Source organism: Talpa occidentalis, unplaced genomic scaffold (assembly GCF_014898055.3).
Source record: "Talpa occidentalis isolate TD23 unplaced genomic scaffold, MPIMG_talOcc4v2.1 talOcc4.2, whole genome shotgun sequence".
NCBI classification, from domain to species: domain Eukaryota; kingdom Metazoa; phylum Chordata; class Mammalia; order Eulipotyphla; family Talpidae; genus Talpa; species Talpa occidentalis.
Genome location: NW_023602073.1, coordinates 23,225,156 through 23,241,437, shown reverse-complemented (window position 1 = coordinate 23,241,437; position 16,282 = coordinate 23,225,156). Strand labels below are relative to the sequence as shown.

The window sequence follows — 16,282 nt, the reverse complement described above, 5'->3', positions numbered from 1 at the left end:
CTGGGAGGGCAGAGACCCGAGATGACCCCTAGAGCAGTAGCCGCTGGCCTAGTTCAGGGCTCCCAGTGGAGCCTCTGCGTGGGGAAAAATCCCTGGGGGATAAGAGGTGAATCCATGCCGGGGGGTGATGCCCTCCCACATCCCCACAAATATGGGCTTGGTGCTCACAGACCCAGTCTCTGCTGGCTCGATGGTACAACTAAGAATCAGGCCTGTTCCCTCAGATGAGCACCCTGTCCCCCAGCATCTGGAAATCACGTGTTACCTGCCAGAGTGGACATCTTCCTAACACTCCCCACTATTCCTGGGGTGGCCCCTGAAACAGGGAGGGGAAGATCCCCACAGTCATCCCCTGCCCGCCAGCGCCACCGTGTGGCTGGAACAGGAAGGAGCCCTCGCCAGGTCTGGGCCCATGGAGGCCTGGCTGGTCAGCCCTTTGCACTGGGACTTGGCTCTTTTATCTGAGGTGTGGACAGAGAGGGGTGGGGTCACGGATAAGTCCTGGTGGGGACAAGGGTTTCACCTGCAAGAGTCTGAGCTGGTCCCTGTTGTCCTTGGCTCCTGTCCTCTCCTGGCATCTGGAAGCTGGTGTCCTAGTCAGTGGGGAGCCCTGGTTGTGAGCCCCCAGGAGCCACAGCAGGTCAGTGCACATAGAGCGCACTCTGTTGTCCTCAGGTGGGATGGCGGGTCCCCATGGTGCCTGGTCACCCTTAAAGCACACTGACTTGGGTAATGTGGTATCAGCATGTCCTGGGTTTCCTGAGCAACCAGTAGCCGGGATAATCACCAGGGGAATGAGGGTGATTACACTGGCCCCCCTGCCAGAGGGGGAACCCATGGAGATACCCAATGCTAGGAAGGATGGAATTTGGGCTACATAGCCATTGCCCCAACTTCCGTGGTTCACTGCATGTGATGAAAGCACCAAACATAGGGTGTCATCTACTCAGTGGGCAATGAGCCCTTAGGGGGGTTGCTTGGCACTGCCGGGTGGGAGGTTTAGTGGGTCTTCTATTTGAATGGCCTGCTTGGCTGCCATTCTGGTTGCATGTGGTCCATCCTCCAATACAAGGCCAGAACAGCCTGGTTCATCAGTTATATGAAGAGCAGAATGTAAAATACCAGACCCTATGAGGCTCCTTTCCAATTAAACAAGAGCAGCCCCCTTGATGGCCTGGGACAATGGGTGCACATCAGAGGTATGACAGCGATGCCAGGACTGTTGACTGAGGTATGACTTTGCATCCCAGAGACTGATCAGTGCAACACCTTGTTGATACAATTGCAACCATGGGCGAGAGTCTGAGGGATAGTTTTGTTATTTTTTTTTAAAGATTTATTTATTTTTTTGTTTATTTATACAAGCACTGGGTACAGTCAGAAGCGCAGGAGGGTGAAAGAATTCACCAGAGCCAGAGTGGGGAGCAGAGCAGGCAGAAGGACCGAAGTACACTGCTGAGGGGAGCAGTGGGCAGCAGGAGGGTCTGCGTGCCATGTGGGACCCTCCTCCGGTGGCCGGGGAGCAGCTGGGAATCGAACTGGCATTGGAAAGGCCGCGGGCAGCTTTGCAACCCAGCGCTCAGCCGCTGCGCCACCAGGGAGGCCCTAGTTTTGTTATTTTTAAAGACTTATTTTATTTATGTATACAAGAGCTGGGGTGCAGGCCAGAGGTGCAAGTAGAGACCAGAGAGAGAGTCGGGAACAGAATAGGCAGATCTACTGAAACACACTGCTGAGGGGAACAGCAGTGAGACAGCAGAGGTCCGCTCTGCCATTGGGTAGCTCCCTGGCTGGGGATTGAACTTGTGCTGCAGTGGCTACGGATTCCTTCATAGTGCTGACACTTAAGCCCTTGGGATACCAGGAAGGCCCTGGGGGATGGTTTTGATTACAACACCTGATTCTCAGACTGATAAAAAAATACCTGGTCAGCAGACTCACCTCCCCCTGAAGCCCTAGATGACATAAGCACATTTTCCATTTTGACCCACCCTTCCTGCTTGTCCTCCCGCCCCACTTAACTGAAGCTGTAGGATTATTCTGTCACTAAAAAGACCAGGTTCTTGCTTCTTCAGCATCCCCTGCATTGTGCTGCCCAAGCCACGATACCTGTTTCTCCTTCAGCGCTGTGCGGCTGACGCAACAGGGAACCACTCAGCCCGTTTCCTGGTGTCGGCTGAAGCCACCAGCCTAGCGTGGAGCCAGACCATGAAATCGGGGTCCTGGTCTGGCAGAAACACCCTCCCAACTCTCCCTTCATGCCAGACAGTGTGGCCTCCCCTGTCAACATGGAGGATGTGGAAACCAGGTCAAGGTCATCCAGCAGTGACCACGTTGACACGCGAGGGCCCCAGACGCAGCCCTCACAGAAGGGGTCCTCCTTACCGAAAGGGATTCCTGGAGAAAGGAGTCCTCTGTCCAGTCCCAAGACGGGCCCCTGGGATGCCTCCAGCAGCGCCTCCCTCGACAGCACCCGACGCTGGACCAGACAGCAATGGAGCAGCCGCACCCAGAGGTGGTCCCGGACGGGCAGGAGGAGTTACCAGCTCCCAGAGGTGGCCCGGACGGAGTGTCGGTCACCACCCGTCACCAGCGCTACAGCTGTTTGTGAGTCGTGGGCTCACCAACACCAGGCAGCTCACTGAGATACTGGGCGCGGGCCGGCTGCAGGCCTGAGGGCAGTGGCCTCCAGACTCCCACCCCGGCCTCTGAGAAGCTCTTTGGTGTCTCTACAAACCTTTTTAGCTTCTTTTCTTTCCTCGGAGTCAGCTGCTGTCTTTCCTTCCCCTTTGGAGGTCAAGAACGTAGCAGTGTTCTTTCCCGGGAGGCCAGGAAGAGCATCAGGCCCAGTGCGGGTGTCCCAAGCTGGCGCCTGCCCCGCCTCGTCTCCTGTCAGGGCGCCCACCTACCAGGCTGATTGGACCGTTCTCAACCCACTGACTATTGGACCATTTGCCAATCAGCTCACAGCCGGCACCTGACCCAGCACCCAGCACCTTCCATGGGCCTCTCTACTGCCTGCAGCTGGAGGAGCCTAGTGCTGGGGCTGGCCCCGTGGGGCCCCATGCTCCTCCCTGCAGCCCTGAGGCAGGGCCGCCTGCCACACTGCTGGCCTCGGCCTGCAGCCTCAGCGCCTATACGGTCACTAGTGGCGGGCAGTGAAATGCCCCCACCCGCTGCTGCTTGAATTGCTGCAAACAGCTTCTGGCGCCAGACAGAAAATAGTCACTGCCTCTCCAGTTGCTCCCACTGCTCAGCCAGGGGCAGGAGAGCCGTCTTTGCCTCCGGCTCTGTGGCAGAGCCCACTGTCACCAACACTGAAATGAGCAAAGCTGTTCACCAAAGCAGAATGGCCCAGGACCCAGATTCCCTAGTCACTAGAGCACAAACACTCATGTCAGGTGGAAATAAAATGCAGAACAGGGCCTCCCTGGTGGCTTAAGGGGACAAAACGCAACCTATGAAGCTATCCGCAGCCCCTGCAGCACGAGTTTGATCCCCGGGCAGGGAGCTACCCGCATGGAGCAGCAGACCTCTCCTGTCTCCCCGCTGGCCCCTCAGCAGTGTATTTCAGTAGATCTGCCTGTTCTGCTCCCCACTCTGTCTCTGGTGAATCCTCTCACACCTCCGTACCTCTGGACTGCAGCCCAGTTCTTGTATGCATAAATACATAAATTTAAAAAATGCCCCTGGGGGAGGGCTGCCAGGTGCCAGGGCACTCCCTTTGCACAACTATAAGATCCTCTGCAAGGGGATCTTCAGCACAGATTCCGCCCTTCCTCAGCATCCAACCAGCACAGCAGCAGGTAGGATCTGGAAACAGAGGCGCTGTATGCAGTCGGGGTGAGCAACAGAGGCCAGCAGGGGCTCCCATGCTGAGATTGCCCATTTCCCAAGCCCGGATCTCCTTGGCTGGGTGGAGACTCGGTGCTCCCCTGGGAGCTCCCCATGCTGCCTGCACTGTGCACCAAACTCAGGACCCCGGTGCAGCCTGGGGTCCTCTGCACCCTGGAGTTCTGGGCCAGGCGGGTGGGGAGGGGAGGAAGGCCGGGCTTGGCGACTGCAGGCCTGAGATCAGGTTGCTTCATTTTCTCCCAGGACCTCCCTCCTTCTCCTTACTACTTGCGAGTTTCCAGGCAGGCTCGGGTCTGTGTTGCAGCCTCGCCATGGAGCAGCTCAGCGCTGCCAACTCCGCCTTGGCCCTGGAATTGTTCCGCACCCTGAGTGAAGCCAGCCCCGGTGGGAACCTCTTCTTCTCTCCCCTGAGCATCTCCTCGGCGCTGGCCATGGTCTTCCTGGGGACCAGAGGCAACACTGCGGCCCAGGTGTCCAAGGTCAGCAGACACAGAGAGAGACCCCTTCCCTGCCAGAGTCTGTGCCGAGGATGTGGAGAGCCGGCCTTGGGGCTCTCCCTGCACCTGTAAAATCTGTTTCTGGGCTCAGAGCCCCACTGTGGGGGAGACTTTCAGGACAAGCCCCGGGCACAGTCCATTTGCTGTGGGCTTTCCCTTTGTCCCCTGTTTAATGAGCACCTACTAGGTGCCAGCTCTGTGGTGTGATTGGCTGAGGATGGGGGAGCAGCAGGCCAGGACCCCTCGGGCAATGCAGGTTTCTGCTGTTCTGGCTGCTACCAGGCTCTGTGGCCTCAGCCTATTTTCTGGGAATCGGCAGACCTGCTGGGAACAGGGAGCGCCTGTCATGGAAATTAATTCTGAGCAGAATGACACCGGAAATGCACTGCTGTGTAAGTGGTGGACTGGCTTGCTGAGGGGGACAAGGAGACAGGGGAATTCTGAATTTTGAGGCCCCGCCTGTGCCCAGTGCTGGGTGTGGCTGTAGGTTCTGATATCCTGGGCCCTGTGGGCAGGAGGCCCTCGGAGAACAGAGAGACTGAGACATGTGGCTTCAGGGGAGGGTGAAGCCCTGGGTGACTCTTCCAGCAGGAAAGGTGGGTGATACCCACCTTCTGTCCCCTTATAGGTGTGGGGGGCACCTGTGCCAGGTGTATCTTATTTCTGAGAGAGGGACACTGGCTCTCCCTGACAGCGAGGGAAAGGAGAGGCCGCAGAGAAGGGCTTTTTGCCACCCCAGTGACACCTGACACTCACCTGCAGCCAGGACGGCCAGCCCTGGGGTCAGGGTGATGGACCTTACCAGTTGCAAATCCTCTATGACCCCATTTAATGGAAACATCTCTAAGTGAATGAGACCCGCATCTGCAGAACCACAGATAGAAAAGCCTTTTCAAGTTTCCAAGACCCCACTAGTGCTAACTGGTACTAATTTGGATTTGCTTCTTAAAAGGTCACATCAGCCTCTAATTCTGAGGCTACCCAGGGGCTGTCTGACTTAGCAAAAATGGCCTTAAGAGCCTTCTGCTCCGTTTCCATTAAAACAGATGGCTCACAGCACTAGGCAAGCATCCCACTCTGTGAATACCTGGACCTGTGCACTGTGTGGGTTTGCTCTTCTCTGTCTTAAAAGCGGGGCACAGCTCAGGCCTCATAGAACTATAAAATACTTCTTGATTTGCAGTTCATATATGGGGAATTAAACATTTCCTAAATGTTATGTTTAAAGAAGTGTTTTTTATATAAGTGAGTTACTGATGCTCAAGGGTAGTTAAAGAAAACCCCTCAACCCATAATATCTTTGTGTTCCTGCAGAGGTGATGATTTCTGCTTTTACTGTTTATTTCTCAGAACTTTCAGAAAAATTATATTTGACAAAATTATATAATCATGCAAAATTAGAGTTGCATGTACATGTGAACACACCATTTATTATTTTCTTGGGGAAAAGGAAGACATGTAGAAATATTTATTTACCTAAACACTCATATTTGTGGAACTAGAATTATAACCCAAGAAAGTGATAAAGAAACATTTTTAATGTGGGATGATTAGGTCTCACAAAGCTGTCAGTTTAGGGTTCTCCATCATTTGTTCTCCAATGAAAGACTCAGAAGGTGCTACCTGGGGTCCTCAGTGCTTAGTAATGACAACACATTCCTCTGATGGAAGCAAACACCTGGAAATCACTTTATAATTTCAAAGTAAATGTTTATAGAAAATGTTTTCTTCATTTTAGACTCTTCATTTTGATGCAGCTGAGAAGGTTCATTCCAGATTTCAGAGTCTGATCGCTGCTGTCACCAAGCCTGACGCCTCCTATGTGCTGAAACTGGCTAATAGGTTATACGGAGAGGAAACCTATAATTTCCTCCCTGTAAGTACTCTCTGCCTCATGTTATAAAATTCATAAGACAATGCATGTTTCCCCCAGCAAAATGAAGTCTTTGAAGTCACTTCTAATTTTTATAAATATTCAGAAAAAATAAAGAATGGAAATAGGTAACAGACGATGTTCTCTTTAAGGGCTGTGATTTCATGCTGTTCTTCCCGGTGAAGAGCGTAGTCCTGACTGGTTAAGGCAAGAGTGACACCATCATTCACTTCCAAGTGCAGTCAGTATTCATTATTTATGAGTGTTAGGAAAGATTGGGTATTTTATACAATGCTAAACTTACTGATCTTTACACTTAAAAATGGTTACATTGAATAATATCATGTTATGTATTTTTTCCCATATTAAAAAAATGGTTAGAATCTTTACATTATAAGGAAATGCATGCCTTTGAGGTCAATTTCTATTGCTTCTAAAGATCTTAGAAAACAACTTCTGTATACAGTAAGAGACATTCATAACATTTCTTTTTTTTTTTTAATAGGAGTTCCTAGCGTCAACTCAGGAACTGTATGGTGCTGAGCTGGCCAGTGTGGATTTCCAGGGCTCCTGTGAAGGTGCCAGGAAGGTGATCAATGCCTGGGTCAAAGGACAAACGGAAGGTAAGAGGGTGGAGACAGTGTGGTCCTAGCACAGGGTCCTGCCTCTGTGTCTTCAGCTTCCCACCTGCATGGGGTGCCCTCTCGACACCCTCTCCCTACCTCCTGCTCCTGACTTCACTCAGGGGGTGTACCCCCATTTCCAGTGCTGAATAGATATCAAACATAGAAATTCCTTGCAGTGGAAACTTGGACACGGTTCTACCAAAGCAGCTAAATATTTTCTCCCACAACATTTTAAAGTTAAAGCTAATATTACCTGGACAATAAAGGGAATAAAGATTGGGGGCATAGAAGGGGATATCAGGCCAAGTCCAAATGATTTAATACACCTGAGATTGTGAATCGGGGCTCACACACTTCTGGGTCATGAACCTCTTTCCTGCATTCTGGCTTAGGGGCAGGTGTGGTGGGTGGACGTGGCATCCAGCTGAGCATCCGTCTCTCCCCTGGTGATGGAATGAAATGAGGCATCTACAGACACCCGGCATGTGTGAGGGTTTGCTTGATGGAGCCTGCAATTCAGTGGAGGAACCATCCTGCCTTTGCATATTTTGAAGGTTGCTGCCACCTAGCGGATTTGAAGAAGGACTGGCTTACTAGTGACTCAAAACGTTGTCATGAAAGACTTCGTATTTTAGTCCTGCAACAGAATGGCCATTCACTAACAAGACTCCTTGCGATCACACTCCAGAAAAGGGGCATTTTCTTGTCTACCACCTGTTAGCATGTTAGACTCGTATCGAAGTGTGGACCCTGGGGGATGGTTGCGTCATTCTATCACCCTAGTTAGTTGGTGCAGTCAAACATGCCCAGGGTGTTCTTACCTTAGTACCATGTTAAATAGAAATGAAATGAAAAAGATACATTTGAATTGCATTTCAGTGCTGAACAAAATCAGTACAGAGTTGGAGTTTGGAGGTGTGGAGTTACAAAAAAAAAAAAAAAATTGCTGTACCTTTTTTTAGGGAAGATTCCAGAACTGTTGGCTGCAGGTATGGTGCATAGCATGACTAAGCTTGTGCTGGTGAATGCCATCTACTTCAAAGGCACCTGGCAGGACGAATTCAGAAAAGAGGAAACCAGGGACGCCCCATTCAGGTTGAATACGGTGAGCCCATGCACGGTCTCTTTGCTCTACAAGAGAAAACGTCCTCTTTGCTCTACAAGAGTGCAGATAATAATGAGCGATTTGTCCTCCAACCTTTCAGAAAGACACAAAGATAGTGAAAATGATGTACCAGAAGAAGAAACTTCCATTCGGCTACATCCAGGAGCTCCAGTGCCACGTGCTGGAACTGCCATACAAGGGTGGGGAGCTCAGCATGGTCATCCTGCTGCCCGATGACATGGAGGACGAGTCCACAGGGCTGGAGAAGGTGATGCTCCTGCATTTTGTCTTTTTCTCTCCTTTCCTGTATGAGTCCTCCCATGTGTGCAGAGTGGTCACTGCTTATTATGCCTTTACTGATGTCGCTCACTTTCCCAATCTTTTGTAATCTAGCCCATCACCTTTACTAGTTGGGGGTCCTATGTTTAAAATTTCAGGGATTGTCAGTGAACGTGGTGGGGACCATGTGAAGACCAAACTAGATGTAATGCTGGTCAGTGGCAGCTCAGCAAGCTCTCTTTAGAGTTTGACAGACTGAGGGTTGTTTTATTAAATTGTTTGTTTAAGCCCCAAGACATACGGCATCTGACATTTACAGAGCCCTAACTATGTCCCAACTCATTTAATGCTGATGACCATATTATAATGTAAGTGCCATAATGAACCCCATTTTAGATGAGGAATTAGGATCTTTTTTATTTTTACCTCTGAGCTGAATATATTAGAGATTATTTCACCTCTGTGTGGTTCACAGATCACCACAATGATTAATGGGGTTCAGAATAAATACAACAGAATAAGTAGAAGAAAACTTTTATATTTTTCCCTTACACCACTAACCAATTAGCTAACATGTAATATCACCTTCATGGTAATGATAGCCTTCAGGGTCCATCAGAGTGATCCAGTATGGCAGGATGTTGTTAAGTCATGGACGAGTAGGTAGAGAGGGGGTAGGTATGTAAGGTTGGGTGTGTGTATGGATGGCGTGCCATATATCAATGGACAGGTGAGTGGATGGAGAGACTGGTGGATGGTTGTTTGATGGATGTGATGAAACCCTCTTATTTGGGCCTTTGATGACTTGCAACACATCACTCTCTCATTATCCCAAATGCTGGAAAGTACTGGCACAAAACATGAACAAAACAAATTAGCAATGAGGTTCTGAGTCTGTCATTTAAATAATGCTTTAGTATTTTGCCTATATAAAATTGTATTCTCTGCACATTCTAATTCCAGATTGAGCAACAGTTGACTCTGGAAAAACTGTGTGAGTGGACCAAGCCTGAGAATATGGGTCATACGGATGTCCACATCCACTTGCCCAAATTCAAGCTGGAAGAGACCTATGATCTCAAACCCCACCTGGCTCGCATGGGTGTGGAAGATCTCTTTAGCAGGAGCAAGGCTGATCTGTCTGGCATGACAGAAACCAGAGATATTTTCGTATCAAAAACTATCCACAAGTCCTTTGTGGAGGTGAGTGAGGAGGGCACAGAGGCAGCAGCCGCCACAGCACTTGTTTCCAGGACCTGCAGTCTGGGGCCAGTGGAAGATTTCGTTGCGGACCATCCATTCATCTTCATGATTCATCACAACCCCTCTGGCAGCATCCTGTTCTTAGGCAGATTGTGTTCCCCTTAGAGGCCGTAGAAATACAAGGTCATTCTTAGAGTTTATGTCTGACTGATAGCCCAGATATAACTTCACGAATAAAACTACTATCCAAAACCAAATGTTTAATTTCCCTTGTAAGTGCAACCCTGTTGGGTCTTCACTTCCATTTACCTTGGCGGGGTATTGATTTTCTTCCTTTTCTATTGAAAAACTCAAGTGGTTGTTTCTGAAATCATCAAGTTCAAACAAACATCCCAGATGAGTAGATTCTTGACAAACAGTCATCTGTGCAGGGAAACATGAAGATACTGTGATTAGTTAATAGACAGAACTTCATGTCTGCAGTCCACACCAGTGAGAGAGTCCCCCATGACCCCATGTATATTCCAGCTGTCCCCACTTCATTCTGTTATTCCAGGTACAGCTGCTTCTCCCCAGTGAGGGCCCTGCCAGCTCCTGCAGCTCCATCCCAGCCCCACCCTGGGGACTGGGGCTGACCCCCTCGCCCCTTACACAAAGGGAAACTGCAAATGGATCGTGGGTTTACATGGGAGATGTAGAACCATAAATTCTTAGAGTAACCCAAGGGAACATGGTCAGGATCCAGCACTAGGTGAAGAGTTCTTAGGTCTGACCCCAAAAGCACATTCATGGGAGGGAAATTGGATAAATTCACATGGAAAGGACTGATCTGTCTGCCCCACCAGCAGGGGGCATCACAGAGGAAGATCTCTAAGCCCCTAAGATGCTGAAACGTCCACATTCTAACTTTCATGGTGAATTTTGCTAATAAGAGCCCCGCTCAGAACCTATTTTAGACCTAATTCCAATAAAACCAAGAATACAATTGCCAGAACCCCTAGTCCCTGCCCCTGCGTCCACAGGGCCCCCGGGCCTATCCTTGTAACACACGAGACACAGACTTGGCTCCAGCCTTTCCTTTCGAAGAAGCCCCTCACTCTAGGCCAAGGCAGCCCCAGCTTTACTGTGTGGGGGTGGGAGAGGGCCCGGGAGAGAAGGGGGCAGTAGAGGGCCTAAGAACCTGAAAGGGTGAGAGCTTTTGTAGGGATTTGGGGCTTGGGCACTCATTGCCTACCTGGCACAGCATCTTCCTGTACAAATCGCCCTGAGGAAGGGCCCCCATGGGCCCGGGGTTCAGGACCAGCCTCCTGTGAGGGCAAATTGATGGCATCTCTGGGCACCTCCTAGTGGGCCAGCCTCTGAGTTGGGGGTGTCTGTGACTGTGGAGACTACGGGTGTGGCAGACAACCGTGGGGAGAGCACCTCTTCCCAGGGATTTTGTTGGGGCTCTGGGAGGAGCAGAGACCTGAGATGCTCCATACAGCATCCCTAGGACATACTCATCCCTGTGGAGCCTCTGTGTGGGGACAACTTCCCTGGGGGCCAAGGGGTGGATGCTCTCTCCACTCCTCTCTGTAAGTTCATCATGACACTAAGTAACAGGCCTACTGGCATAAATGAGCACCCTGCTCCCAAGTTTCTAGAAATGAGGTGCTCCTGAGCCCTGTCCTGTGTGGGCATCTTCCTAATGCTTCACCCTATTCCTGGGGTGGCCCCTGGAGAGGGGTAGGGGAAGTTACCCCAATGCCTGCCCTGTAGATGGGGCTAGTGGGGACCACAGTCCCTCCCGGCTCGCCAGCGCCACCGTGTGGCTGGAAAAGGAAGGGGTCCTCGCCCTTGAGCTGTGCTTACTGATCCTGAGTCCAGGCTGGTGAACCCTTTGGGAACTGGCTCTTTAGTCTTAGGTGTGGACACAGAGGGGTGGACGGTCACCAGGAACAGCCCTGGTGTGGAAAATGGATTCACCTCTAGACTCTGAGCTGGTCCTTGCTGTCCTTGGCTCCTGTTTTCTGCTGGCATCGGCAAGTGGTGTCCTAGTCACAGCAGGTCGGTGCACAGAAGATGCCCTCTGCCGCCCCCAGGTGGATGGCGGGTCCCCATGGTGCCAGGTCACACTTGAGACACCCTGAGTGGGGAATGTGCTGTGTTTCCTGAACAAATTGCAGCCAGGACCAGTCCACAGGTGCAATCCTTACAGAAGGGGTTCTAAGGCACAAAAGGGATTCCTGTTCCCAGAAGTGGGCCCTCCTCAGAGAAGGCTCCATGAAAACTTGGCTCCTGTGGGTCATATAATATCATCGACTTACCAGCACTTGTGCACCCAAATTTGGGAGCAGACGAAACCACTCCCAACAGGCCCCACCCAGCAGCCCAGGGCTATGGGATGGTGTCACCATCATCACCTGTCAAATAAAGGACAGTGACTGTGTTGTCACGGCTGGGTGGGCTGAGCGGGACCCAGTGCTCCTGTTGTAGAAATCCATGGTCATGGCTCCCACTTGGTGGCTGATTTAAAATCAGCCCAGGTTTGTGGCACCGTTGCTTTCCCTGAGCCCGGGCAGACTCTGCTTCATAGTCAGAAAACTGCACCTGCCTCTCCCTGAGACACGACAGACGAGCTGTGTCCCAAGAACTGGCATTAACTGCTGTCGCTGTCCTCTAAGTGGGGGGAGCACAGGGGTCCATACAAGCCTCTAGCACATTCTCCCCGGAGCCTAAACCACAGCCGGCAGGCCAGTCCTCACTGATGGGAGGGTGTGCTGTGTGGGCTACAGAAGGCACAGAGGACAGGGCCCTTAGGGACCAGGTCCGTGTCTGTGGGTTCCTCAGCCCCACACACAATCGCACGACTACTCAGGCTCAGGGAACAACAACAATGGGGTGTGTTTAACAAATGGGGGAAACAAACATTCCTTAAGCTCAAGAGTGGAGACTTTTTTTAATTTTTTTTTTATTTTTATATTCCCCATACATTTGCAACCCCCTGATTTTGACCCCAATCCCTCCTTTCCCCCCCACCCCCAAAGTGTGTCTCTGGTTCATAGTTGTTTGTTGATTTTGATTTTTTCTTTCCTATAGTTATTCTTTTTCCTGGTCCCTTATTTAGGTTTTCTAAATTCCTGCTATGAGTGAGACCATCCGGTACTTTTCTTTTCCTTTCTGGCTTATTTTGCTGAGCATGATCCCTTCCAGCGGCATCCATGTTGCTGCAAATTGCGTGTGTTTATCTTTTTTGAATGCTGAGTAATATTCCATGGTGTATATGTACCACATCTTCTTGATCCAGTGATCTATTTTTGGGCATTTGGGTTGTTTCCAAAGCTTAGCTATTGTAAATAGTGCTGCTATAAACATAGGGGTGCAGGTGCTCTTTGGAATTGATGTTTCTGTGTCCTTTGGGTAAATACCTAGGAGTGGAATTGCTGGATCCTATGGAAGCTCTATGTTTAGTAGGTCAAGAAATCTCCACACAGCTCTCCATAGTGGTTGGACCAGTTTGCACTCCCACCAGCAGTGCAGGAGAGTTCCTTCTTCTCCACATCCTCGCCAACATTTGTTGTTGCTAGTTTTTTTAATATGTGCCATTCTCACTGGTGTAAGATGGTACCTCATGGTAGTTTTGATTTGCATTTCCCTGATTTCAAGTGATATTGAACATTTTTTCATATGCCTGGTGGCCATTTGTATTTCCTCTTTGGAGAAGTTTCTTTTTAGCTCTTCTGCTCGTTTTTTGACTGGATTATTTTCTTTGTTTTTGTTGAGTTTCATCAGCTCTTTGTAGATTTTTGTGATCAGTCCTTTATTGTTAGTGTTGTGTGCAAAAATGTTCTCCCAGTCGGTGGGGTTTCTCTTTGTTTTTGTTATTGTCTCTTTTGCTGTGCAGAAGCTCTTTAATTTGATGTAGTCCCAGCTGTTTATCTTTGCCTTCACTATCACTGCTTTGGGCGATGTGTCTGTAAAGATTTCTTTGAGGTGCACGTCATGTAGCGTTTCGCCTATATTTTCTTCTATATATTTTATGGTTTCAGGTCTTATGTCTAGTTCTTTAATCCATTTTGAGTTGGTTTTTGTGCATGGTGTGAGGTAGTAGTCAAGCTTCATTCTTTTACATGTAGCGAGCCAGTTTTCCCAGCACCATTTATTGAACAAGCTTTCTTTGCTCCAGTGCATATTCTTTGCTCCTTTGTCAAAGATTAGTTGACCATAGATCTGTGGGTTTATTTGTGGGTTTTCTATTCAGTTCCATTGGTCCACGTGTCTGTTCTGGTTCCAATACCATGCAGTTTTAATTATTATGGCTTTGTAGTGTAGTTTGAAATCTGGGAGAGTGATGCCTCCATTCCCTTCTCTTATTTTTCAGGAAGGTTTTGGCTATTTGGGGTTTTTGGTGGCTCCATATGAATTTCATCAATATTTTTTCTATTTCTTTGAAGAATGACATTGAAATTTTAATTGGACTAGCATTGAATCTGTAGATTGTTTTTGGTAGGATGGCCATTTTGATAATGTTAATTCTTCCGATCCATGAGCAGGGTTGTCTTTCCATTTCTTTGTGTCTTCTTCTATTTCTTTTAACAGTGTTTTATAGTTTTCTTTGTATAGGTCCTTTACCTCTTTTGTTAGGTTTATTCCCAAGTATTTGATTTTTTGGTTTCAATAATAAAAGGAATGGTTTTCTTGATTTCTTCTTCTTCAGATTTATTGTTTGTGTATAGAAAAGCTACTGATTTTTGTGCATTGGTTTTGTATCCTGCCACTTTACTAAACTGATTGATTAGTTTAATTAGTTTTTCTGTGGAGTTTTTGGGGTTCTCTATGTATATTATCATATCGTCTGCAAATAGTGATAGTTTGACTTCTTCCTTGCCTATTTGGATTCCTTGTATGTCTTTCTCTTGTCTTATTTGCTCTGGCTATGACTTCCAGTATTATATTGAAAAGCAGTTGTGAGAGTGGACATCCTTGTCTTGTTCCAGATCTTAATGGGAATGCTTTCAGCTTTTCATCATTGAGAATGATATTGGCTGTGGGCTTGTCACTAGATGGCCTTTATGATGTTGAGATATGTTCTTTGTATCCAGAGAATTTCAAGGGCATTTATCATAAATGGGTGATGTACTTTGTCAAATGCTTTCTCAGCATCTATAGATATTATCATATGGTTTTTATATTTCTTTTTTGTTGATGTGTTGGATTACATTGATTGATTTTTGGATGTTGAACCATCCTTGTGTCCCTGGAATAAATCCTACTTGGTCGTGGTGAAGTATCCTATGGATGCATTGTTGGATTCTGTTTCAAGGATTTTTTTTTGAGGATTTTTGTATCAGTGTTCATTAGGGAGATTAGCCTGTAATTTTATTTTTTTGTGCTGTCTTTGTTAGGTTTTGGTATTAGTGTAATGTTAGCTTCATAGAACGTATTTAGTAGCATTCCTTCTTTTTCAATTTTTTGAAAAGTTTGTGTAGGATAGGCACTAATTCACTGCTGAATGTTTGGTAAAATTCATTTGTGAAGCCGTCTGGGCCTGGGCTTTTGTTTTTGGGGAGTGACTTGATTACTGCTTCAATTTTGCTGCTTGTAATTGGTCTGTTTAGTTGTTCTATTTCCTCTTTGTCCAGCTTTGGATGATTATATCGTTCTAGGAATTTGTCCATCTCTTCTAGGTTGTTGAATTAGTTTGTGTATTAAGTGTTCATAGTAATCTCTGATTACTCTTTTGATTTCTACTGAGTCTGTTGTGATTTCTCCTTTTTCATTTATAATCTTACTTATACGTGTTTTCTCCCATTTTTTCTTGTGAGCCTTACTAGAGGTTTGTCAATATTTTTATTTTTTCAAAGAACCAACTTTTGGTTTCATTGATCTTTTGGATTTTTTTTTAAATTTCTAATTCATTTTTTTCTGCTTTGATTTTTATAATTTCCTTTCTTCTACTGGCTTTAGGGTTTTAATTGTTCTTTTTCTAGTTCTTTGCGATGTGAGATTAGGTTGTTTCTTTGAGTTCTTTCTTGTTTGTTGATGTGAGCCTGAATTGCTATATATTTTCCTCTTATTACTGCTTTTGTGCATCCCATGCATTCTGGAAAGTGGTGTCCTCCTTGTCATTCAACTCAAAGTATTTTTTAATTTCTTCTTTGATCTCCTCATTAGTCCAGTGGTCTTCCAGTAGTGCGGATTTCAATCTCCATGAAGTGGGAAGGTTCCTTGTTTTCTTTTCATGATTTGTTTCTAGCTTGATGCCTTTATGATCAGAGAAGATAGTTGAAATGATTTTGATTTTCATGTATTTGTTGATGTTTGTCTTGTGGCCCAATATGTGATCGATTCTGGAGAACGATCCATGTGCACTTGAGAAAAATGTGTACTCAGATTTTTTTGGGTGCAGTGTTCTATAGATGTGTGTTAAGTCCATGAGTTCTATGTCTTTATTTAGGGCTCTAGTGTCTTTGCTTATTTTTTGTCTTGTTGATCTGTCCATTGGTGAGAGTGGGGTGTTGAAGTCTCCCACTATATATGTATTTTCTTTAATATCTGTTTTCAGAACTGATAATAATTATCTAATATATTTTGTTGCCCCTCCATTTGGTGAGTATTTGTTGATGAGTATTATATCTTCCTGATGTATTGTCCCCTTGATCATAATGTAGTGTCTATCGATGTCTCTTTTTACTTTTTTTAATTTGAAGTCTATTTCATCTGATATAAGTATGGCAGTTCCTGCCTTCCTTTTTGGTCCATTTGCTTGTAGGATTGTTTTCCAACTTTTTACTTTCAGTCTGTGTTTATCTTTTGTGGTTAAATGTGTTTCCTGGACATAGCAGAAGGTTGGATTTTGATTTTT

At 47.3% G+C, this 16,282-nt stretch overlaps 1 protein-coding gene and 1 long non-coding RNA gene across 3 annotated transcripts; one reads left to right on the top strand and one right to left on the bottom strand.

Annotated features, from left to right (window-relative positions):
- Window positions 1-4,166: 4,166 nt before the first annotated feature.
- On the top strand, window positions 4,167-9,610 carry LOC119251056 (leukocyte elastase inhibitor-like). The gene is made up of 6 exons (XM_037518561.1): window positions 4,167-4,334; window positions 6,091-6,228; window positions 6,731-6,848; window positions 7,814-7,956; window positions 8,057-8,224; window positions 9,199-9,610. The coding sequence occupies exons 1-6, from the start codon at window positions 4,167-4,169 to the stop codon at window positions 9,601-9,603; spliced, it is 1,140 nt and encodes a 379-aa protein (XP_037374458.1). The 3' UTR covers window positions 9,604-9,610.
- On the bottom strand, window positions 8,738-11,793 carry LOC119251899 (uncharacterized). 2 transcript variants are annotated; one of them, XR_008553031.1, is made up of 5 exons: window positions 11,745-11,793; window positions 11,404-11,563; window positions 9,748-9,861; window positions 9,325-9,598; window positions 8,738-9,083 (listed from the first exon to the last, which is right to left on the bottom strand). It is a non-coding gene; the product is annotated as an uncharacterized LOC119251899 (long non-coding RNA). The 2 variants fall into 2 exon arrangements; XR_005126640.2 differs by lacking the exon at window positions 8,738-9,083 and having other exon boundaries at window positions 9,127-9,598.
- Between the last annotated feature and the right edge of the window lie 4,489 nt (window positions 11,794-16,282).